Raw genomic sequence first — 25,481 nt, 5'->3', positions numbered from 1 at the left:
GTAGTCCAGCCTGGAGAACCAGAGCTCTAGAGACAGTGAGTTTCTGGGGGAAGGAGAAGAAAGGATGAATGCCTCTGAGGAGGTGCAGTTTGTAGTTTGACTTCTTAGAGACGTCAAGAGATGTGAGGAGCAAAGGAGAGTGTGGAGTTGAACATGACCCCCCGATGTTCTTAGCCTCACATGTGGGAGCAGGAAGAGGGCCAAGGAATGCCGGCCAGAGAGCGACAGGAAAGGAGGGTGCAGGCATGCCAATGAGGAGAAACTCTGTCTTACTGGCATTAAGGCAGAGAGCGTTGACAGCACACCACTCCTTGATAGCAGACAGGCAGTCAGAGATGAGAGTAGCAGAAGAGGTGGCAGAGGGCATCCTGGAAACTAGCTGAGTGTCATCCGCATAGCACTGAAAGTTGGAGCAGAGAGCGGCAATGCGGTGGGCGAGAGGTGCCTGTTATTGGTTGAACAGCCACAGAGAGAGGTTAGACCCCTGGGGAACACCACAGGTAGAGCGTGAGATGGAGGAAAGGAAGGACCCAAGTTGGACCTGAACGGGTCGTTCATAGAGGAAAAAGAGTTCAGCCAGGCCAGGGCTTGATCGGTGATACCCAGGTTATCACTGAGGCGATTAAGCAGGGTGGCATGGTTGACCATGTCAAAGGCAGAAGAGAGATTGAGTAAGATGAGCAGAGGGGAGAATCAAGGTTAGAGAGCAGGACTTCACGGATGTCTGTGCAGAGGGCCTGGCTGGGAGGGGACAGGAGAGGTATTGACTGCAGCAGGACTGGCTAGCTGCTTGCAGATTTTAAAGAGTTTGGCTGAGTTGTTAGATGCCGTAGAGACACGGGCTTGGATGTGGGCTCTCTTCTTGCGGACAGAGTCGGTATTGCCTTTGAAGCAGGCGGCAGGTCAGTTTGTCAGAGGATGCACAAGAAGCTAGCCATTTCCTCTCAGCAACCCTGCACTTGCGTTTAAGGGTGATGAGGTCAGAGTCGGACCAGGAGTTGCACTTGGTTATGGGCTACAAGCGGATCCAATAACAGTTTATCTCCACCGCTACCCTATTTCTCTTATTTCTCCAGTTGTTCTGAAGTACAACTACCAGCTGCTCTAGTCGTCGGCACAGATAATGAAAAGAATCATGGGAGCCTTAGACCAAAACATCTGGAGAGCTACACGTTGCAGACCCGTTGTAGTTTTTTTTAGTGTTGGATATTTAATTGTTCCAGTTTCCAGGATGTATCGCAATGTACTGCCTGTTTAATACTGTGCACATTAAATTCTGTTCAGCCCTGAACCATATTTTTATCAGTATAAGGGGTAGAAACGCCCACTGCCCTAATATGCATTTGCCCCGGTTGCTCAGTAAAATACAGTATAGTACAGTGCAAGCTCAAAAAGACACTAACTTATGGAACAGATACCCTGGTATATATTTCAAAAGGTCCCTTGCATCTTTGGTTGGTGCCAGGAGCTTGAATAGGACCTTTCGGGTCATGGTCTCAGCTGTGCGTCATGGCACCAGATTGTAAAAGCAAATATGCCCTACGCAAATACAATTTGCAACAGGTAACAGTGAATTTATTTTAAATGCAATGCAAGGAAACAACACCACAGAATGACCTTCAGAAAACGTTCAACCCTAACAAACAGAACAGGCTCTTTAGCAAAGTTTTTTTAATCTCTCATAGAAGTAATAGTTAATTACCTAAATTAGGGAGTGGTTCCCATGTCCTTGTACAATAAACATTTTATAAACCGTATTCTTTCTCTCTTGCACACCTCCACTTCATTTGGTCACATGTATCATCTCTCACACATCCTTGCTCCATCGAGTCACGTGCTATTAGTTCCTCTACACTCAGATCTCTGCAGCACCTTAAGAGTCATACCCTACTCGAATCGCAATGCCTTGTGGTTCTCCCACTTCCATGTGCCAACAAGAAATTCTAGTCTTCTAACACCTTCATTGCATGGCGGCTCATATGTACATTCGACAACAAACCCATCATCAAGCACGAGATAGAAACATTCAAAACATCCAACGTTGGGGAGAGGAGAAAAATGAAGTAGAAATCACAATATTCTGAAAAATAACTGAATTGCTTTGACAAAAACGATGTCCCCGTTATATTAAACCTTTGACAAGGTGCCAGAGAAGACGCGAACACAATATCTATATCAAATTAACAGATCTAGGAGGTTACCTCGACCATAACTATCCCGACCTATATTCCTGAGAATTAACTCTTCCCGATTTGTTCTATATGGGGGTTCCTTCCAGACCCTTTTGTTTTTGGCGGGTCCACACAGCACCCCTTCCCTCTCCCCATCCTTACCCCATGTACCCATATACAAATCATTAATGTTAATGATGTATTTTCAGTAACATGTCCTAACATGTAATTAGTTAACATGTTGGTGAGCATAGCCAAATGAATGCTAAATCCAACACTGACCGTCCTAACAAATGAAAGCACCAATGTCACCATACACATTACTGTACTGTCACAGAGGGATTGGACTGAAAGAACAAAGATAAGGGCCTATGGCATGGTTCGTATGAGTCTCTTGCATTACCAACTAATTAAGAACAGGTTAGAGAATGTTTTCGTTATGGGGAGTAAACAACAAAAGAAAAACAATTATAGTCCATGGCACATCTAATTATTCATAATTCAGCTGATCCATGCCAAGTTTTGACGGGTTACCCAGAAATGAATCGGAGTTCAATCTGATCAGTAACTGTGAACACGATTTCTGCATTGCAGCCCACTCACAAGAATGAATGCTACTATGGAACACAATACTTCATGGTTTTCTTACAGTTCTCAGTGATTCAGGCTGCGAAAATGCATAATAAAAATGGGCCATGGTAATATGCACAAGATTTCTCTAACTAACAGTCAAAAGCAGTGCTTAATGAGGTAGCAGAATAGCACGAACCTCTGTTTGAGAATCCGGCAAATTGGAAAGGGAAGTAAAATAAATCAACTCGGAAAGATATTGTGCTAGACCATGTCGCTAGCCCATGCAATTGTCTCGGGAGGATAGCTCAGAGGCAACGTGCTCACCTTGGAATTAAGACAATATGGAGCAACACAGGTTCGATCCCCGGTCCAGGGTTATAAATAACCTATCATATCATATCATATATCCTCGGCTGGGCCTTGTTTAATATTTATGTCTACATTTGAGAAGCAACCTTAAACGTGTAGGATGCGTTCAACTACACATGATGCGTCAGAGGAAGGGGAAACGCACTGACTCATTCTCCTGAACCATAAGCCACTTGGATCAAGGTGCTTACTGGTTTACATTGGGATACTTGGACAGCTTTGTGGCCGAAATATGTAACCGTTATATAGAACATGCAATGCAAAGACTATCAGAAGCGTATACAGGTGTTCATGGTATTAAGTAGTTCTTCTATACTAAGTACCTGTTGAATATGGAAGAAAGTCTTGTTCTTTCCGCACATCCCACGTGAGATTTCTTTGGTAAATGGTCTGGAAGTAGTCACTAAGCGTTGCATACTGCACTGTAACTCCAAACTCTTCAGCATGCTTGTTGATATAGTCCAATAGTGGGTCCATGTTATTGAACTGAACAGACGAGTTAAAGAATTGCTTATCACAGCCCTGTAATTTAAATACAAAGATGAAATAAATCGATACAGAAAATGAACATATTTCACAAAAATATTTTCTTTACAATTCTCAGAACAAAAATTTGTTACAGAACTGAATTGTTTAACTCTTACACATGCTCTAGGTATTATACCGCAAACACACTGAATGAAAGATATTGGATTGTAAGGAAATGGGCCTCCTATTCTCCCAAATAAAATTTATTTTTCAATGAAAAAAATCCAATAAACACATCAAAATGCCCCTCAAATGATATATCCAGTGATGGTACAAATAGCGGCGGTGACTCCTTTACTGCAGGAAAGCAGGCTCCATAAGTAGGAAAGGCCAGCAAAGTAGAAGGGTGGGGCCCTGTTTCACCATCTTGCCAAGTAACAGGAGGCACGCAGCAGCGTACTGTAGCCCCAACCCCCTTGATGCAGCTTATTGGGGGCATGTCATCTACAACTGCCTTAATTGGGCATGCCACCAGGCACACAGTAGGTACAGTGTCATCTGTGCTTGCCTTAGAGTCCTCATGGGAAAAATAAGGGGCAAGGAGAGAACCCTAGAGCAGAGGCTTTATCACCTGGAGTGTATAAAGGGGCGATGAATCATACAATTTAAAACTATCACCTGGTAGGGTGCACTACTCCTGTTTAAATAAAACACCCGCTAGACTCTACAGAAAATCAATTAAAATATTTATCAACCAGCAAAGTCAGTTTCCAACTCATGTGCTGCTAAAGTTAAAGAAACAACGCATATACAAAAAATCAGAATCAGTCACAGATTTGTACAATATCCAAAAGCTTGCACTTGGAAAATCTGAATGAAAACAAAGGGACAATGGTAACTGCTGCATTGACGTGGCCAGCAATGCCTGCAAAGTGCACAGCATGAATTTGCACATGGGAAAAACTCTGGTATCCACACTGACAGTCAACTCTGAAAGGATTATGGAGGGGGACAGGAGAAGCCACCAGCAGCTGCGTGATATGACTCCTGGCAATGTTATTAGGAGGATGGCAGGTTATCTCCAGACACGTCAGGTGACCCATCACTCAGCCCACAGAGAATGTTTCCTAAAAAGCAAGGGAAAGTGTCCTAAAATGCCATACGTATAGCAGAGTAGTAGGGGGATGCTCGTATACATTTACAGAAAGGTTCACACAAGGTTCCGTACATGTGTGAGTCATCCTTTGCCCGCTCTAAATACTAACACAAATCCACTTACAGACTCATCGGCACATGCATCACTGGTGCACCAGCCTGGAAGGGAATCGTGCAGCAGAGCCTAAAAAAGAACGAACACCTGCACAGATATGTAATTACACTGTGGGTACATGCACAGAAGGAAAGGGAGTCTATCGAACAAGAGCCATCTAGTAAGGCATCTGCAGTCAAAGCGCGAGGCAACCTGTCTTCCATGAGAACTGAGCAGGAGTCCAAGATTAGAGCCATTGGCTGCTGTATCAGACCTGAACCAAACTGAATTATTAAATGAGACAACTCTGTATGTAAGGACGGAAGTCATCCACACATGGGTAGGAAGTGCAATGAACACATCACAAAACCCCAGGTTAAGGGTGAAACACATTGATCAATCAGAATGCTAATTGGAAAAATGAGTGCCCAAGGCTACACAGAAAAAGAGGCGGAAATGACTAGACTGTCGGGAAATTAGGCTGGTGTGACCGAGTTTAATGTCTATTATGGGATGAGCTGGAGAAGTAGAGGAAGGGGAAACGGAGGCGGCTAAGCCAAATAGATCACACAGTAAGGGGGTTTTAGTTTACATTTACCAACCAGAACTAGGGACGTGATAGGGTCTTGATCCAGTAGCTGGCAGGGGCCAGAGGACACAAAGAGCATTGGGCCTAGAAAAAGAAGATTAGGAAATAGTTGGGTATAGGTCAAGAATGACGTACCTGAGTATTCAGCACAAAGAGAAGGCAAAGAAACAGTTTATCAAATAGTACCAGCCCGCTAGACTACATAGGTTCTGAGCCTTGTATCCAGAAAGTTACTGGAGGAAACATGGGAGAACAGGTTTCTTGGTATCTTATGCTGAAGTATGGAATTACATACAGCTCTCAAAAAAAGCTGCTTAAAAAGCATGTGTAGCTAAAATCCTTATCTGCAGTCGGAGAAAACGGCAGATAAAAAACGTGTGAGGAAACCGATGAGCCTTAGGAAGAAACCTGAAAATCAGATGGTTGGAAGACTAACAGTTTTACTAGCAAAGAGTTACAAATCAAGGCTGCTTTTTACTACTACCCCATTTGTTGAATCTAAGCGCAGGTGACCACTTGGTCAGATGCTACTTGGTCAGATGTTGCAGATCCAAGTGATCTCAAAGGCATAAAATAGGTAAATTGTTCCAGCAGAAACACAGATCTAATGATGCAGCATGCAATGTACACCAGATAGTGTCTTAGATCCTACCTCTTCCACACTAGTCGACTAATGGCTGGGGAGAGGTATTCACTCCGTCAAGGCTGCAACAACAGCTTAGAAACATTTTGTAGAAAAATGAATCAGTGCATCCTAAGGCTGTCTTGGGCAAACCCAAATAGGCATCAATGCAAGAATAGAGGAAACTAAATATAAATGTATTTACCAGATGAACACTCTGGAAAAAGAGAAGGCGAGAACAAGAATCTGCGCAAAAGGCACAGATGAAAGAAACAGACATGAGATAGCCAGGAGATAGCTAGTTAATATGTTGAGTAAGTGCAAGTACTGGATCTATTCACACCCCCACATTCTGTATCTGTGTCATCAATAACTCTGCCCCAGAGCCGGAGGTCAAACATTAATGAGCCAAGAGCTACAGAAATCAAGTGGTGTGCTATACAACATAACCAGCCCACACTAAAAGCACCTCTGTTCTTAGAGTTGTTGAATTTTAATGGATTCCTATACACCCACAGGCTGACTTACTGCATGCACCCTCAAGTGATCTGCAGCAAGCTGCAGGTCACCCCCCAAAGAGACAAGGACCTGGGTTTTGTTGGCATACCTGTAGAAGGCCATCCTACACGAGCAGATGAGATCGGCTAAAGGCCTTAAATAATCAGAAAAAGTGGGATCAAGGAAGAGGCACAGGTACAACAAATGCAACTACCAATGAGGGTGACTCAAAAAGGATGTAGAGCCACTGATTGCACTCTCACTAATCGATCATTCAGGCCAGGCCAGTGCCTTATCGCTGATGCCATAGAACAAAAAGGTATCCCACGAAGGCGCAATGGTTAATGGTGTTGAAGGCTGCCAAAAGATCCATCAAGATCAGGGCTCTTACACCACCGTCATTATCGGATTTCCTGATGCCATCCTTGGCTGTTACTTTTACCAATTCAGTAACGCAGACTGGACAAATGCCTGCCTGGGAACTGGCCAGAAGCAAAGCATCCTCTGTGAATGGTGGAAGGTGACCAGCGACTATGGCTGCCAATATTTTCCCTGCAAAGGGACGAATGGGCAAAAATTAGAGGGATCGTCTGGATCCAGTGAAAGCTTCTTCAGTAGGTGAATTCCCACTGCTGACGAAGGAAGGCTAGGAACTCTGTTTGCCAATCACAAAGGAAGTGGTTGTTATGGTGCAGAGGTCTGATGCTATGAGGGCATGCAAGTCCGTCAAAACACATGTTGCACCATGTACTATGGTGATCCATCGTTTCCGACAGGTAAACCTCAGAAGTCGGCTCAGTCGACAAAATAGGACTGGTGTTTAATTCTTTATCAATGTCAGATGAAGGAGGTGTTACCTCGGGGTCACCAACTGGTGCTACTTATAGCCCCTCTGAATTTTATGGATCTTATTTCAGAAATACAAAACATGATAATTTCAGACATGCTGTAAAGAGACTACAGTCCATGGCAGGGCTTTGAGATACTAAAGTTCCTTAAACCTTCTAAATAACTTCTGAGACACATCATTAGGGCTAGTAAGAATATGTTCTGTGTTATCAGGCATTGTATTGCCTCTTACAGCAATGAGAAATTGAAGTTTAGAATGATTGCCATATTCGTCCTCTAGCAGTGTGTAGCTTGTCGCAAATGGACTTCATCACGTTTCTGAAGATGCCCATTGTAGTACTTCTCAGTATTGATTGCAGGACCTAATAGCATATTTTACAAGGATGCCCCAAATGTCAACCCTCGGTATGAAATGGATGAGTGCTGCCCAGCATCTTTCAATTATCACCGACTCATTCTTGCTTAGCATGCTGGAATAATCCTTTTGGGCTTTAGGATGTTTTAAATCGGCTGACATCCAGCTACGGGTCACTTTCATTTGAACAGTGAAAGAGGGCTCAGGATACAATTATTTTATATAAAATCAAATTAAATCAGAACATCCCAGCCTATCAAAACTGCTCTACTTATTTATTAAGAATAAACATTTGCCCCCGCTCAAAGAACCCATCAGAAATTCAAACACGTGCTAGAAAACCTAAATTGCAAGACCAGCTGTTGGACAGCTCCTTGGATATGCATTTGAAGAATATGGTGTCTCTGGAGGGACAAGGACGAATAATAGGTTAGGAATGTTATGCTTTTGAGTAATCTTCTCTGGAGGTATTGGATACACAGACTCTCCTACTTAGTGTTGTCCCATTCCTGAAAGTGTTTCATTCAGTGCGTCCTCAGCACTTTTTATATGTGACCATGCTGTAGGACTTTGGTCCAAGCCCTGCGCTAACTTAATACAGAATAAACTTATTTTGGTTAAAAAACACAAGGTGTCACATGCGTCATTACCTGGCCTTCCTACGCAGCCCAGATCCTGATGGCAGCTTCACAGCCAGAGCACAACCAAAAGGTGATGGCTGGAAGGCTTTGAATCAATCATAACTACTGGCACAGCTCTGGGCAACTCGGCAAACCATCGTTCTTCACACTGTCATGCCATTACAGAAGGAGAAAGACCATATAGAAATCATGCTTGGGCCCTCCCCAAAAGGGGTCAGTCCAGCCCGAACTGCTAAGTAACATCCCGTTTGCACAGGACCACAAGCATCATCCCCAAACATGTTTCGGCCTCAATGGGCGTCATCATTGAGGACTAACCTGTGTACAACGACCCGAGCTGAAAGGACGTTTTTGCACGACAGAGAACCCGTTAAGAACCTGTGCTGCGCTGCTATACTTGCTGCAGCCTGAAAGCACTCAGGTTGTCCTAATGCCACAACTGTGAGCCTAAAAGGAAACAAAGAAGGTTCTAAAGCAAACTAGTATTTGAAAACATGTACACGTTGTCTTCATAATACATTTATACACAATATACGGGAGTAGATTACAAAAGGATGACTGCACCCCAAACTCCCGGTGCCATTTCTAGAACGTATCGAGTGCCGGCATAGTGAAATGGATTACTACCTCCAAGTAAAAACAAAGTCACTTAAACAGAACGTTAAGAGACTTTGGTGTCTCTGCCGCTTGCACATTCTTGGATGCACTTGTTCTAGGTGCAAGTTATACATTTCTACAAATGCAAGTAAAGTGATTTGGTTACTACAGGAACGCAATTATTAAGTTCAGCAAGGACAGCCGAAGCCCCTGAGGAACGCCTCTTTGCAGACAGAATGAAAGTAAAAGTAATCGCCAGTTATTAGAGTCGCAAGTGTTAGGGCATTCTTACCCATGGCCACAGGACTTCTGGAGTTCGGTACCAGGTTGCTCTCAGTTTAATGTTGGCGACCATTGTTTCTGCATAACCACGAATTGTCTCTGCAGTAACTGGAAGGCTCATATTCGGATAGATGCCATCTTTTGGCGGGTCGGGAAAAAGAGCAACACCGTTCCAATAAAATCCTGACCTATGGAAAAAGATGTGATGAGAAAGCACATCATCCACACAGTACATCTTTAATACACAGTGATGACATGCTTTCCATAGGCAACAATAAACAGCTTAGAGGAGAAACCAAAGTTCCATTGCTTGATTCAGTATCTAGCCCAGGTCTCAGCACCTGAGGCTCCCCGTATGCTTTGCATTGCGATTCCCATCACATATAGCCAGCATTACCAATGATAAGGTATCATGGGAGTTGTAGTACAAGTGTTGAAGCCAAACAAAAGCTAGGAGAACTAGCCCACATTAACTCAATTGAAATCTTGAAGCCACAAACGCATACATATCACAGTTCAATGTGACTTATTAACTGCCCATAGAAATCGGTATTCATATGGAAGGAAATAAAGCATCCATCAACATAGATTTCATCACAACGCTGATGGATCGGTTTCTTCACCCCAATAGTGATTAATGAACGCATAATCCGTTAACAGCATAGCACATGGGTATATTTAATTTATTGTTCGCTTGTTAGGCAATTATACAGCAAGTACATACTATTTCAAAGCGCCCACAGGGCGAGGGAAGGAACAAGGGAGTTATGCATATTGAACACACAACAGAGGAGGGGAAAGGAAAAGGATGAACCTACTATGCCCTGTGAGCAATTCAGAATGTGCAAGTGCAGCAAGGAAAAGGGCAGAGTGGGTAAGTGCTGCGGTGTCCGTGCTCGTGTGTGAGCAACAGATGAAGTGCATGGTGAGGTAAGTGCTACACGCCAGGAGCCATGTTGGGTGTAAGTGCGAGCCTCCAAGGCGGAGGGAGTGCCAAAGCAAGTGCTGAGAGTAGTCAGAAGCTGGGGCAATTGGATGTGGGAGGTCAGGGGTCCCGAGAATGCGTAAGGGCCCAGGATACCAATCACAGCAACTGTGAGATTAGCATAGGAGAGAAGATTGTAAGGAGGAGGGGTTAAAGAGGAAGGACATGAGGAGCTTCTGGAATTTAAGTAAGTCCTGCTCAAGGCGTAGAGTGAGGGGCAGCCTGTTCCATATTAGTGAGGCAGCTAGGAAAGCAATCAACCTCCTGCCCTCTATCTATTTTATTTATTTATTTATTGTTTGCGCTTTACACACAAAGAGTTGGTGCCAGAGGAACGTAGAAGTCTGGAGTGGGAGTGTTTAGTGAGATAAAGTTGAAGATAGTAAGGTCCCCAGGCCCAGACCGCATTGTGGATGATGCAGAGGGATTTGAATTTAATCCGTGCAGCAACCGGGAGCCTGTGAAGACTTTAGGGCAGGAGAGATGCAGTCCCTGGGCTTAAGGCCAAGGATAAGTCTTGCTGCACTATTCTGGATTAGCTGGAGTAGTCGCAGAGTGGCAGAAGGTAGATTCAGGAGGGGGCTGTTGCAATAGTTAAGCCTAGAGAGAACCAGGTCTCGTGTAAGATTGAGCCTCTGGGGGAAAGTGAGAAAAGGGAGAATTACTTTGAGAAGGAATAGCTGAAAGTGAGACTTCAGACAATGTGCTAAGTGTGAGGGAGGAAGGGAGAGAGGAGTCGAAGATGACTCCAAGGTTTCTGGGTTCAGAAGAAGGAGCAGCGAGAAAGCCCATGGAGGAGGGCCAGAGTGAAGGGAAGGAGGAGGCTGCAGGGGTCCCAATGGGAAGGGTCTCCGTTTTACAGGCGTTGAGACAGAGGTGGAGGTGCACCAGTACTGGATGGCAGATAGGAAGCCAGGGATGATGGAATGTGCAAGGGGTCAGAGGGAAGTTTGAGAAAGAGTTGTGTGTCTGCATAGCACTGGAAGTTGGGGGGAAAGGAAGAGATGAGGCATGCCAACAGAGCAAGGTAGATATCAAAGAGCCAAGGGGAGAGAATAGAACCTTGGGGACACCACAGGTGGAAAAGGAAGGAGGAAAAAACTGCCAGGAATGTGCGATAGTTAGGAAGGATGGTAGCTAGTCCAGTGCCCAATCCGAGATACCCAGGGTATCGTGAAGTCGTACAAAGATGGAATGGTTAACTGTGTCAAAAGCAGAGGAGAAATCAAGTAGGATGAGGACAGCTGGGGAGTTGGAGTCCAGAGATTGAAGCAGTTCTTCAGTGGTGTGCAGAAGAGCAGTTTCCATGCCTCTGGATGCTTGGAGACCACCTACAAGTTCAGTGTGTGAGTTGAGTTGGGGCAAGTCCAGCTTCTCCAGCAGTTTCCTCAGGAAGGGGGTGATGTTAATGGGTATAGGGCGGTAGTTGGCAGGGGCAGGTGGGGTCTGCTGAAGGTTTTTTCAGGAGGGTGCTCACAAGGTAGTGCTTTAGGGGAGGGCAAAGAGCCAGTGGCAAAAGAGTGATTGCATAAATCAGCGAGTGAGGGGACAAGAGAGCCAATGTTGTCCTTGATGGTTCTAGATGAGTAAGTGGAAACCTATTAGGAAGAGACCTTCATTGAGCAGACAACTCTGGTAACTACATCAGGTATGATGGGTGAGAAGGAGGAGAGGGTTGAAGGCAGAGGGAGATGGGCCAGAGGAGGGAATGGGGTGTGGGAAGGGTTGGGAGATAGAGTGACAAGGGTGTTCAGTATGTCCTGTGTTTTGGTGGCAAAGTGAGTGGCCAGTGATTTACAGTGGGTCTGGCAGGGAGACGGGGAGGAGGAGACTGCAGAACGGTTGGCTATCTCCTTGCAAATCTTGAAAAGTTCAGCCGTGTCGTTGGATGCACCAGAGACCCGTGCCTGTATGTGGGCTCATTTCTCGGCATGGATGGAGAGTCTGTATTGCCTTTGCAGCAGACGGCAAGCCAGTTTGTCAGAGGATGAGCCTGAGGTTTGCAACTTCCATTCTGCTGCTCTGCACTTTCGTTTCAGAGCTGCAAGATCTGAGTCATACCAGGTGTTATCTGCCAAGAGGCAGGTTTCAGGTGGCTTCTTATTACTGGGGCAAGGGTATCAAGAGTATTGGTGATTGCCAGGTGGAGGTTGCCGAGAGCAGAATCAGTGGTAGAGTGGGAGGTAGGGGGAAGCAGGGCTGAAAGGGGAGGCAAAGGTAGCAGCTGACACTCGTTTCATTGGGCGGATGTTGTGAACGAGGTTGGCAGGGCTTTAGGGAGCACAGTCAGAGGGCCCGAGGGGCCTAAGTGGGAGGAAAGGAGATAATGGTCTGACCAGGATAGAGGGATGACCAGTGGAGAAGAGAGAGGGAGGTGAGAGTGAATGAGGGCATCCAGAGTGCAAAAGCGAAGTTGGTTGGACCAGAGGGGAGAATGAGCGAGCGGTGCAGAGGTCAATGAAGAGAGTGGAAGCAGTGACAGGGGAGTCCAATTGGATGTTGAAGTCACCCAAAAGGAGGAAGATTGGAGGTGGATGTAAGTAAGGAAGAACAGAAATCTGCCCATTCAGAGAGGAACAGGGTGGTAGAGCCTGGAGGCCGGCAAATGGCGGTTATGGTCAGGGTGGAGGAAGGAGAGATGACCAACGTGCACACCAGGCTATCAAAGGAAGAGTAGGCTGGGTGGGTAAGATGGACTAAAGAACCCACTCAGGGAAGATTAAGGCAACACCACCGCCAGTACGGGCGGGTCAGGGCTTGGTTATGATCTTGAAGCAGTCAAGTAGGAGAGAGTCAAAAGCAGTGACTGAGCTGGCATTCAACCATGCCTCTGTGAGAGCAAGAATGTCAATGCCAATGTCTTCAAGAAGGAGGGAGATGTCGGCAGAGTGTTTGTTGGCTGAGCAGGCGTTAAGAGTCGCCAGGTGGAGGGGGTCTCTGCCTTTTAAGGTTTTCTGAGTTGGCGTACAGGGGCGTGGTACATCAGTCAGAGGAGGGGGAGAGAGAGTAGTAGAGGGAGATGCAGGAGAAGGAAGTTAATGAGAGATAGCAGGATCCATCAAAGAGGAGGAGGTTAGGTTGAGGACCCTGGACCTGGATGATGCCTGTGTGGTAGACATTAACAAAGCAATGTGTGTGGTAGACATTAACAAAGCAACGTGAAGATGAGAAGCCAGCCAAGAGGACTTCCCACTTGGTTCCGCCGTTCATGGGAGAGGATATGGAAGGAGAGTAGACATAAAATGGGCGGTCCATAGATCTGGAGAGATGACAGAGAAGAGGATATCAGCGAAGACCTCTTTGGAAGAAGCGCTGACATAGGTGTCTGCGATGGGAAAGCCAGGGTTTTCACTAAGGATGTCTTTCTTGTGTCTTTCTTCCGGACTTCACGAGAGAGGGGGGGTAATAGGTGATAGTGTAGCAGTTGAGAAGATGGGCGAGAGGGCGAAAGCCATATGGGATGTATTAACCCACTTATGCTCTTCCCTGCGGCATCCCTGTGCTCTGATGGTGCCAGAATTATCAAAATGGACGCAAAACCCTTGGGCGTGCCAAAACCTATGGAAATCGCGCTTTGCAACATGAAAATATGGCTGCCAAATCTACCATGCATGTTGTCAATGGTGGAACGGAGATCTCACTCCTGAAACATGTCACTGAGCTTCACAAAAAGTAAAAATGGAGCACCGAGGGAAAAGCAGAGCTTTGCTGAAAGAAATCCAAAATCTTGCGTTTGAATCTTTTTTCTTGGTTGCTGAAACTGCAGAATGCTGGTACAAAACACCATCAAACATCCAATATTCTTGCTAGGTGCTACAATTCACTTAGTTCAAGAAATCATTATGAACATACAATGTTCTGAAAAGCCGAATTTGTCATCAAAACATTCACAGCAAAAATGTGCCTGCCTGTGAAATCTGTCAAAATCTGGGCACAGTACCCGTGGCCGCCTGTATGATAGCTGTCAGTAGATTGCATGTTAGAATTTAAACTTGTACAACTGAAATCTAATGTCTGAAAACTAAGTGACCTGTTATTGAGAGTAGCCTAGGTTGTAACTGTTTAATCCTATGGTTAAGAAGCTAGAATAAGTGTTCTTGCTGCTTGTTCTGAAATTACAAGTTTGTTTTAAAACAAGAAAAAATGTAACAGAATGACATTGAAATTAAGCCTGCCTAAAAGCAATCAAACCAGTCCAACAGCTTCCCCCACAGAGGCCAGGCATCTCCCTTCTGTTCACTCCACCAGGAAATCACACCTCTGTGATGATTAGATTAGGGGAGGAGAATTTGGGGCTGCAGGGGAAGGGGACAATGGACATCCTCTGGCTGAAAGGAAAGGCGAAGTGTGAAGAGTCATAAATGGCCTCTCCCAGAAGGAACTGGGAGGAGACTGCTTCTGACCTGCCTGGAGAAGAAGGAGGCAGAGACAAACCACCATTTGCTGCTTAACAAAGGCCAAAAGCACATTTTTAAAAAGACTGATAAATTACTGTGTAAAATTGTGAAAATTATAGAAATAACAGCATTGTTAATGTGATTTCTGGATGCACGTTTTGAGAGATGCCAGAACTCTGAGATGTTCTGGGAAGTAGTAGCGGAAAATATGGTTTTACCCCAAATGTATTTATGCCAAGAGCACGAACCCTCATACTCTTATGCCCATAGTCAAAGCGCACATTTGTACACATTTTCTGGTAAACTGGGTATTGTGTTCCAGACAAAAATGGCAAAATTCTGTCAAAAGCCGACACAAGATCCTACAGCGACGATGTTTGGAGGAGTTTCTGCTACACAAAATATGTGATCTATATATGTTATTGTTATAGAGATTGCACACATGTAAATATGTATTGTACCAAAAGTGGATTTTATGTTAAAAGGGACAAGGGGAGGATTCTCTGACTCATAAACCCACATCATCATGGTGTAACCCTGTTTTCTCCTCCAATCAAGGGAGAGAAAAGACTCCAGCCAATCGCCTGCCTAAGAGGCGCACTTAGGATAAACCAGCACACACCCCCTTTATCATAAGCATAAATAGAGACAGCTGAGGATTTAGAAAGACATACAGATTCACCCACTAACTGATTGCTGGCAGAGCACCCGGCAAGAGAACAACCCATCTTCCTTGCTCCAGACTCCAGAAACGTGGCAAGCAGAAAGGCTCATTGCATAGCTGAACCATTTTCAGCTAGGCCTTAAGATTCTAAAACCCACCCCAGAAACCTAAGGGGAACAAAAGAAACAGCCGGGCTGTGCAGTAACTGCTTTCCTGCTAAACGAATTCTCATCAGAACCAAAAGATCCAATCCGTGTGCTGTGCTGTGACTAGAGAACCATTGCAGACCCGATCCAGTCCTGTGCCGAGCTGTGACCAGAACCATTGCAGACCCAGTCCAATCCGGTGTGCCCAGCAGTCTGTCCCAGAACCAGAATCCCTGACCAGAATCCCCGACGGTTCCGTTTGAATAGTGAGTATCTATAGATGTAACTGTGTCACTAGCATATGTACTGTCCATAGTAATCCCTGTTTTAAACCCATCCTCTCTTATATTCAGAACCGGTAGTGTTAGGAGTATTTTTGAATTGTCAGGGCTTTTCTTGCGCTAAGTGTCTCTCATTTGTTTTCTAAAATAATAAATCATTAGTATTGTGAATAAATAAATTGAATCCCAGAAAACGGACAATCCATAGTGTACCGTTAAGCCAATTTCTTCGCTACAGAAGAAACATCTCAGAGAATGAAGAAAACAGGCGACAATCTGACACCCTTAAATTGAAGTTTAAAAAACGAGGATATAACTCCACTGTCATTTCGGACATTGCATCCAAAGTCAATACCATTGAGAGAGAGATTCTCCTCACTCCCAAAACACCTAAACAGGAGAAGCTTTGGTGTATGTTACAACTCACTCCACACAGTCATAAGATCCGAGGGATCATTAAAAAGAACTGGCCCATGCTGCAGATGGATCCAACACTACAAACTTTATTTAGGGAACCACCGACATTTGCTTATCGCAATAACAAATCCCTACGGAGCAGTTTGGTCAAAGCAGAAGTACACACACCTGGTCCCGAAAGGAGGCCCTTCAAAGGGACACAACCATGCTTGAATTGCCAGCATTGTGGCAACATAATTACGGACAACACAATCATGCATCCACACTCAGGGAAACAAATCACATTAAGGCTCTCATCCACATGTGATTCAAAAAACGTGATCTATGCATTAAAATGTCCATGTGGTTACTACTATGTCGGCATGACCACAAGGAAGGCAAAGACTCGATGGACAGAGCATAAGTCCAATATAAGAACTAACAATTAGAGATCACCTGTGGCAATGCACTTTCTTAAGACTCGTCACACAGTAGCACAACTTAAATGCGTTATTTTGGAACAGGTGTCTTTGGAAAAGTCGGGGTGGGGATCTGAATAGGAAGCTGTTACAGAGAGAAGTATTGTGGATCGACCTACTTGACTGTATACATCCGAGAGGGATGAATTGCGAATCCGACCTTATGTGTTTTGTTTGAACTACTTCCTTCACTTTACAAATATGAATTTGGTTTACAAGTATTTGTTTTATGTACATAGTAATGATGTTTGAGTTACTTTATCTCTTTTACAAACAGGAATTTGGTTTTTAAGTACACAATTTATGTACATAACTAGATTATCTTTGTACTGAAAGCTCTGCTAGAATACATCTAGTGCAATAATAATTTTCACAAGGTTGACGATGGCCCTTTGGAGACCTTTGGTAGTGAATTGTGGTGTACCAAGTTGATAATAAGTTCACATTTTTGTCACTGAATATGTTCGGGGGAAATAGGCTAAAACTATTCTGTTTGAGAATGATTCTCCATGCTTTTAAAATGTCAAATATGTTATGCACCATGTTGTACTGTATCCAAGTATGTTGATGTTTCTCTTTACTTCCATAGTGGTTGTTATATAATCTACTGTATTCAAGGTTTTTCCTACATGAGTAGCTAGTACTATATCATGTTCCATTTTTGCAACTGCCTGCTGAGCACAGGTCTAAACAGAATCAGGTTCTCTTTATAATACAAGTACTAAGGTGATTGCGGTATTAGAATCACTATGCGCTATAACACATTATCTACAACTTTAAAAGAGACAGGGTTAGGGGCACCCAACCGACTATTTGTTCGGGAGACTGCCCCACCCCCTGTCATTCAGCTTGTACCATCAGACATTTCATAATATCTGAAATAAGTTACTACATGACACATATTTAAGGTTTTTTGGCTACTCGAGGCATGCCTGGTCATGGGCAATTCCTCTCATATTCTATGACTCGTCATACTTTGAGATTTCACATTTGCCCGTCTTAAGGGCGGATCACATTACAGTCTATTGAGCGACCTCCCCCATTTTTTGTAAGTGGTATCCAGGGAGACGGTGCTAACACAACGCACTCCCACCCCAAGATGGCCTCCGGGCGACTCACCGCGCATGCGCAGACTTTGCCAGGCAACCATTCAGTACACTTATAGTGTAGCGTTTGCGTGAGCGGCTTCGCAGCTGCAGACAAACGTTACAGGCAACAGACAGGTGAGTGTTGCAAACGCCCCGAACAGGACAGTTCAATAGATCTTACCATTGCGCAATTCTGCGGCCCCCTCTGAAGGTCACAGCGCCGATATCTGACACTTTGAGACGCAAGCCCATATCAATCCCTCATTGTAATACGAGCATGCCTTTAGCATTTTGGGAGTGCACCAACTAGTGGTATTTTCACTATTGAACATTAGTAATGGCGAGGAGCCATTAATTTGCAGGGGGAACCGCATATTAGGCCATACCTCTGTGTTGTGATCTAAATTCACATTACACTGCTTAAACATATTCCCTTTTACTTACTGGAATTAGGCGTTCTCGCCACGCTACCCCCTGCAGCTACCAGCTTTGTTGAGTCACTTTACCTCATAGGGGAAACCAACCCTCCATCTTAATCCAGACCCTTGACTGGGGACTCGGCCCACTTGGATCTTGATACATATAATGGTCAAGGATTGAAGGTTAGTAACGTTTGGAGACACATGTTTAGTGGTACGATAAGAAACCATAATCCCAAATGAGAATATTAAAAAGTCCTCAATATTTAATTTTAGGTTTCAACTGGAGTAACAACATTGAAAATAGAAATTAACTGTTATGGAACAATAGGCACCTGGCCCTGAAGATGGATTCTTTCCGAAACGCGTCAGCATATATATAAAAAGGAGCCTATTAGAGTCACACTATAGACTCTTAATGTTTTAGAGATTTGTCTTTTCTACAGTGTGATACTAACACTAGGTACCCTACCACTACACCTTAAGTGGACTATGTACAAATTTGTTGATTGTAATAATGCTTTTGTTTGAAAAAACGTAATGTCAATGGTGTATTAGAATTGACTTTATTCTTCATTTACCATTTATTGTGTTGCTATCAATACTAAAAAATGAAAACCGAAACCAGTGAAGGGTCTGTTCTTTGGTAGTAGATGCTATCACATATTTACAATTAATTACACATTTGTGATGGAAATGTAATGATCATCTATGTAACACATTGAATTGTTGTGATGTTAGTACATGTGGATTTCTGGTTTCAGAACTCCGTTCCAAGAACTAATAAGGGATTTTACATCCCTATAGGAGTGCGACAGTGGGTCTCCTGTTAGCGTCTAACATGTTTTGCTTCACGACATAGTGGTTGCTATCAACGCGGAGGGGGTGGCAACCCGCGACATCAAGCATGTCAAGAAGCGCTGGGAGGACTTCAGGTCCAGGACCCTCCGCAAGGCCCAGCACCTCGCGGAGGGGGGCCGAGCACGCATGAGTAACATTCAGATGAGGGACCTGGAACGCGTAGGCCCAGCATTCCACGCCCAGATCCTTCGGAGGCAGACCCGTCCGGAGTTGAGCGGTAAGTGGCCAAGCATTGCAGTGTGAGACATGGCATGTTGCAGTGTGCTGCTAGTCTGATGCTTGCTTGTATGTGTGACATAGGCCATGTATGGATGTGTGTGTGCAGGGACATCATGGTCATGAATGTGAGACCAGTTATGTGTGAACCACATGGTTGGTGCATGTGTTTTAATGCAACATGGGGAGCTCTATGCGGAATGCACACATGAAAGCATGGCTGTCTCTGTTCCTGGACATGAAGGGGGGGTGAGGAATGGGTGCTGATGTCATGTACTTGTATGGTGCACGTGTGTGTGTGTGTGTGACTTTGAAACGCCATGGCTGTATGTGACTTTGAAGGCAACATCTTGGTTTACAGGGGCCCTTCTACATGGATGTTGATTGCAGGCACCAGAACTGTTTCTGCATGTGTGTTGTGTGCATTCACCCATGTGTTGTGGAATGACAGGATTGAAGTGACATTTGACAGTGCCACTCATGTGCTATTGCCTCCTGTCTAGGGTATTTTGTACTGTACCCTGATGCTTGTGTTCTATGCTCCCTCTACGCAGCGTCAAGTGAAGAAGAGGGCGGAGACGGCGCTGTGGAGCCAAGCGGCAGGGATGCCTCCACTGGGCGGCGACGCAAGGCCCAGCCACCCTCCCAGGAATTACCATCATCCGGGACCGAGGGGGCTGGTGCTGCCTCTGCCACAACGACTGTGGCGGAAGGGCCGGGTGAGCCCCCACAGGGGCTTCCAATGGAGGAAGACGGTGTGGAGACATCCAGGTTGGTGGTCTCCACAGAGGAGGAGGAGCCCGCTACTGAGCTGCACATGGGGCCTGGTGGGGGTAGTACCACTGGTGCAAGTGGTGCAGGCCAGGGTCAGGAGGCAGCACAGGTCACAGCGGAGGGGGCTGTGCATGTCGCTGTCCCTGACCCTGTGACTGCACCACCATGCACCAGCAGGGAGGCCCCGTCCCAGGCCCGTCGGCAGGTAGGGGAGAGTGCCATGTCATCTGCCTCTCCACTACCTGCGCACGAGGGGTCCCACGAAAGTATGGGCTCCGTCCTGGTTGGTGGGTCCCTACATGTGTCGCGCACTCTGGCGGACCTCTCCTCCTCTGTGGAGACTATGCGCCAGTCGTTCTCCACACCGTCTTCCGGCCCAGATTCCAGCAGGGCCCCCTGCGGACCCGGCCCGACCAACACAGCCAGCTTGGTGGAGCTCACATCCCTGCCACAGTCGGGAGTCGGCGGCCCAGCAGGGGTGGACACCACAACTGGAGACCAGCTGATGGAGGATGTGCAGGCACCATCAGACATGGAACATGGACAGCAGCAGCAGGAGCAGGCTCTAGGTGGGAGCAATGATGGCTCGGGGCCTTCGACATAGGAGGGGCAGGCATCGGCCAGAGGGCAGGAGGACCCAGGACTGGAAGTGTCTTCCGTGTGGCAGCGGTTAGGCCATGCTATAGATGCAGAGTGACAGCGGGCAGAAGAAGCATGGCTCACGATGGTCAGGGCGGAGAAGTCCATGCGGAGGGCCCTGAGGCGGGCCGAGTGCCTCGAGGAAATTCGCAGGGAGTTGGAGGAGAACATGTAGTCATCCCTGCAAACCCTCGGGGCCATGGAAGAGGATCACCTCCAGGACATTGAGCAGGAGTTCGATGATGCCCTGGCCCGGGACATCCAAAAGTGAGCCGGACTAGCCCGCTGCCCTTGTAAATAGTTTTTAGAGTTAGGTTTCCTTTATGTTTTCCTTTTATTTGTGGTCAATGGACAATGCCACCCAAATTTGTATATAGTTATATTTTTAGGTAGTTAGGTAGGTAGGTTTCATTTGTTTGGTTGGGATCATGGACCCTTTACATCCTTGGACAATGGATTGTATATAGTTTAATCATGTTTTCATTTTTTTTTTTGCATTATGGACATGGAGCGATGGATTTTTTTTCCCGGACAATGGATTGTAAATAGTTGGACTATGGATTGCTTTCTCCTTTTTTTTTTATGAACATGAAGCAATGGATTTTTTTTTTTACATTTCCTTTGTATTTGCGTTGTTGGAGGGTGACTTTGGACTGTTTTTCTTTCAAATTTATATGGATTGGTTATCATTTTCATTCAATCATCTTTTTCACATGCTTTTCATTTCATGTTTCATATTTTGGTATGCTTTCATTTCATTTTTGATTTCATGTACATAATACATTTTTTAGTTCCATGTGTGGGATTCACTCATTGGGTTGATGCATGTGAAAATGTGGGTTTACACAAGCAATGCCAACCAGTGTATGTGTGTGACTGACATGTGTTGATGTACATAGTTGACTTTTGGTTTGTGTCATGAGATCAGCATTCACTGCTGGGGGGGTGGGGGTGCAAGGGGACATGAGTGGGGGCCTGCTTGCAGGTGCCCTGCACTGCTGGGGGGTGGGGGTGCAAGGGGACATGAGTGGGACATGAGTGGGGGCTTGCTGGCAGGTACCCTGCACTGCTGGAGGGTTGGGGGTGCAAGGGGACATGGGTGGGACATGAGTGGGGACCTGCTGGCAGGTGCACTGCTCTGCTGGGGGGTGGGGGTGCAAGGGGACATGAGTGAGGGCCTGCCGGCAGGTGCCCTGCACTGCTGGGGGTGGGGGTGCAAGGGGACATGAGTGGGGGCCTGCCGGCAGGTGCCCTGCACTGCTGGGGGGTGGGGGTGCAAGGGGACATGAGTGGGGGCCTGCTGGCAGATGCCCTGAACTGCTGGGGGGTGGGGGTGCAAGGGGCCATGAGTGGGGGCCTGCTGGCAGGAATACAATCACAGTACAATCCCAATTCAGTTCCCCCCTAGCAAGCTTAGAGAAACAGGTATGATTTTAAACGCAGGCAAAGTACTTTAAATGTGGTATGCAAAGAAGGGAAAATATGCTAAAAATTATTTTAATTCCCTATAAGAGATTCCCTGATTTGAGAAAGGATAGAGTGTCAGAGTGATGTCAGCCATTTACAATCTATTGAAGAAACGCCCCTTTGCTTTTACCTTAGAAATAATTTTTCATAACTACACATATTTCCCAGATACACAGTTGTTTGACATTACATGTACATATTACAGATTACTTATGGTCCATGCTTGTTCAACTCTGATCTTCCTAAGAGCTTGCATTCAAAAATGACAACTTACTTTAATTTTTAGTTGATTTACCAATATCGGACGTTTACCAAAAATAGCACACATGTACACCGCCTTTCTACTCATATTCCAGTAAATTTTCATTTTTCTAGCATGAACCCTGTGTCTGCAATCTCCATAATTCATGGGGTTTTGCCTCAGAACATCGTACGGAATTGAGTTTGGACTCAAATTGTAGGTACAATTCCATTTTAAGGATCTCCAAATTGTACATTCCTGTCATCTGGTTACACTTAGTTATCAGTGTTTTTATAAAACATATATTTGCCTTCAATTCAATTCACTTCAGTGTTTGGGTCCGCCCCCAGAAACTTGGGAGTTGGGATCACATGTCTTTTCTGCCAGGCACAGCTCTGTTTACAGTCCACACCCAAATTAACATACCCCATTCAATTGCAAGAGTCTATTGTGTCGGCTGAGGTCAGCAGGCCAGGGGGCCACTCTGCATTTGGTTAGCATGTCCATGTGATCTCCTGGCTTCTTGTGTGGAGTTCTGAGGTGAGAAGGATTCCCAGCCTCTTGGACTGTTAATTGAATCAGCCTGTCTTCTGTGAACCGCAGGTGTTCATGAATTTTGATTAACCAAAAGGCTTTGAAGTTTCCGGCTGGCTCATGATCCTTTGGCAACTCCTGAAGTACAGTTCTACTGTCAGAGTTTAGACCGCTAGCGCCGGCTTGTGTCCAAAGCTGGTACTGCACCCATTTCTTTAGGAGTTGTCTTGAATTTGATAGGAGGATTTTGCTCAACAGCTCTAATCCTTGCTGCCATTGTTTTGATGGGCATCCTTACAGTAGAGTGGTGATGTGGAACCCCCCACAAGAAGGTTGAATCTTTAGAGTGGTCTTGTGCCCATGATTTTAGCAACTTGTTGACATCAATAAAAACGGATTTTGAACAAATTGAAATGGACATTTTGAGCTTGCACTTCAGAGAAACAGCAGTGATTTCAAGGCGCTTTTGATCTAACAGGCACTACTATTTTTCCTTTGGCACCACGTTTCACCCCGGCGCTTCCGGTCCATCACGCTTGCACTGGTGGGTGGCAGGTTAGGTGACCATTTTGGTGTGCGCAAAACTGCGCGGTTCTCCAGGTTCTGGGATAGAATGATGGGCGGTGACAGCTCAATCCCCACATCTACCCAGTCTATTGATTTAGTTTTGTTCTGGGATAGAATGATGGGCGGCGACAGCTCATCCCCACATCTACCCAGTCTATTGATTTAGTTTTGTTCTGGGATAGAATGATGGGCGGCGACAGCTGATCCCCACATCTACCCAGTCTATTGATTTAGTTTTGTTCTGGGATAGAATGATGGGCGGCGACAGCTCATCCCCACATCTACCCAGTCTATTCATTCAGTTTTTGTTGTCGCCAAAATAATTCAACAGGGGTCAAAACCCTTGACAACATACACTGGTTGGCATTGCTTGTGTAAACCCACATTTTCACATGCATCAACCCAATGAGCGAATCCCACACATGGAACTAAAAAATGAAAATGTATTATGTACATGAAATCAAAAATGAAATGAAAGCATACCAAAATATGAAACATGAAATGAAAAGCATGTGAAAAAGATGATTGAATGAAAATGATAACCAATCCATATAAATTTGAAAGAAAAACAGTCCAAAGTCACCCTCCAACAACGCAAATCCAAAGGAAATGTAAAAAAAAAATTAATCCATTGCTTCATGTTCATTAAAAAAAAAAAAAAAGTAATCAATTCATAGTCCAACTATTTACAATCCATTGTCCGGGGAAAAAATCCATTGCTCCAGGTCCATAATGCAAAACAAAAAAAAAAATGAAATCATGATGAAACTATATACAATCCATTGTCCAAGGATGTAAAGGGTCCATGATCCCAACCAAACAAATGAAACCTACCTACCTAACTACCTAAAAATATAACTATATACAAATTTGGGTGGCATTGTCCATTGACCACAAATAAAAGGAAAACATAAAGGAAAACTAACTCTAAAAACTATTTACAAGGGCAGCGGGCTAGTCCGACGGATCACTTTTGGATGTCCCGGGCCAGGGCATCATCGAACTCCTGCTCAATGTCCTGGAGGCGGTCCTCTTCCATGGCCCCGAGGTTTCGCAGGGACAGTGACATGTTCTCCTCCAACTCCCTGCGAATTGCCTCGAGACACTCGGCCCGCCTCAGGGCCCTCCGCATGGAGTACTCCGCCCTGACCATCGTGAGCCGTGCCTCTTCTGCCCGCTGCCGCTCCGCATCTATAGCATGGCCTAACCGCTGCCACATTGGAGACACTTTCAGTCCTGGGTCCTCCTGCCCTCTGGCCGATGCCTGCCCCTCCGATGTTGAAGGCCCCGAGCCATCATTGCTCCCACCTTGTTGCTGCTGCTGCTGTGCCTCTGCCTGTGCCCTGGCTTTTGCTGCCTGCACATCCTCCTCCGGCTGGGGTGCAGTTGTTGAGGTGGCCACCCCTGCTGGACGTCCGACTCCCGACTGTGGCAGGGATGTGTCCTCCACCAGCCTGGCTGCAGGGTCAGAGGCAGCTCCACAGGGTACCAAGGTGATACATGGGTGGGAAGATGGCATGGAGGACAACTGGGGTATAGGGGGTTCAGTTGAGGAGGGGGTCGGAACAAGGTCCAGAAAAAGGAGGAATCCGTCCCTGGTGAGCTGTCCCAGTAGGTCAACGAGCCATCCGAGAAGACATGCAGTCTCCTCATGAAAAGACTGCAGGTCAGCTCGCATGGCCCGTTGACGCAACGCCACCCCACCCAGCACAGGCTCAACCCGGTCCCGGGTAGCCACGTCCACAGGGAGAGGAAGGCCAGTTGTTGTAAGCGGATCTCCTCCCTGAAAACGGGTCTGGACGTAGGCATCCCTGCTGGTGCGGGATGATGCAGTCACAGGATCGGGGACAGGATTACACACAGGCACCTCCGCGGTGGCCTGTGCTGCCTCCTGTCCCTGCCCCTGCACTGCACCACTAGCACCAGTGGAATCCCCACCCCCAGACCCTGTGTCTGTCCCTTGCACGGCCTCCTCCTCCACCAAACCCCCCACCAACCTGGATGACTCCATGCCATCTTCCTCCGTCGGACCCTGTGGGGTCTCAGCTGCCCCTTCTGCTGCCG

At 45.9% G+C, this 25,481-nt stretch overlaps 1 protein-coding gene across 2 annotated transcripts in view; it reads right to left on the bottom strand.

Annotated features, from left to right (window-relative positions):
• MAN2B2 (mannosidase alpha class 2B member 2) overlaps window positions 1–25,481 on the bottom strand; it is a 777,500-nt gene that overhangs the window by 498,239 nt on the left and 253,780 nt on the right. For both annotated transcript variants that reach the window (XM_069631990.1, XM_069631991.1), the window contains 2 exons: window positions 9,274–9,451; window positions 3,437–3,635 (listed from right to left, as the gene is read on the bottom strand). In XM_069631990.1, the coding sequence (XP_069488091.1) occupies window positions 3,437–3,635; window positions 9,274–9,451 (377 nt within the window). The remainder of the gene's footprint in view (window positions 1–3,436; window positions 3,636–9,273; window positions 9,452–25,481) is intronic.

Source organism: Ambystoma mexicanum, chromosome 6q, assembly GCF_040938575.1.
Source record: "Ambystoma mexicanum isolate Mex_15411 chromosome 6q, UKY_AmexF1_1, whole genome shotgun sequence".
Lineage (NCBI taxonomy): Eukaryota > Metazoa > Chordata > Amphibia > Caudata > Ambystomatidae > Ambystoma > Ambystoma mexicanum.
Note: the sequence above shows the minus strand (reverse complement) of the source record. Positions and strands in the feature narration are given on the sequence as shown.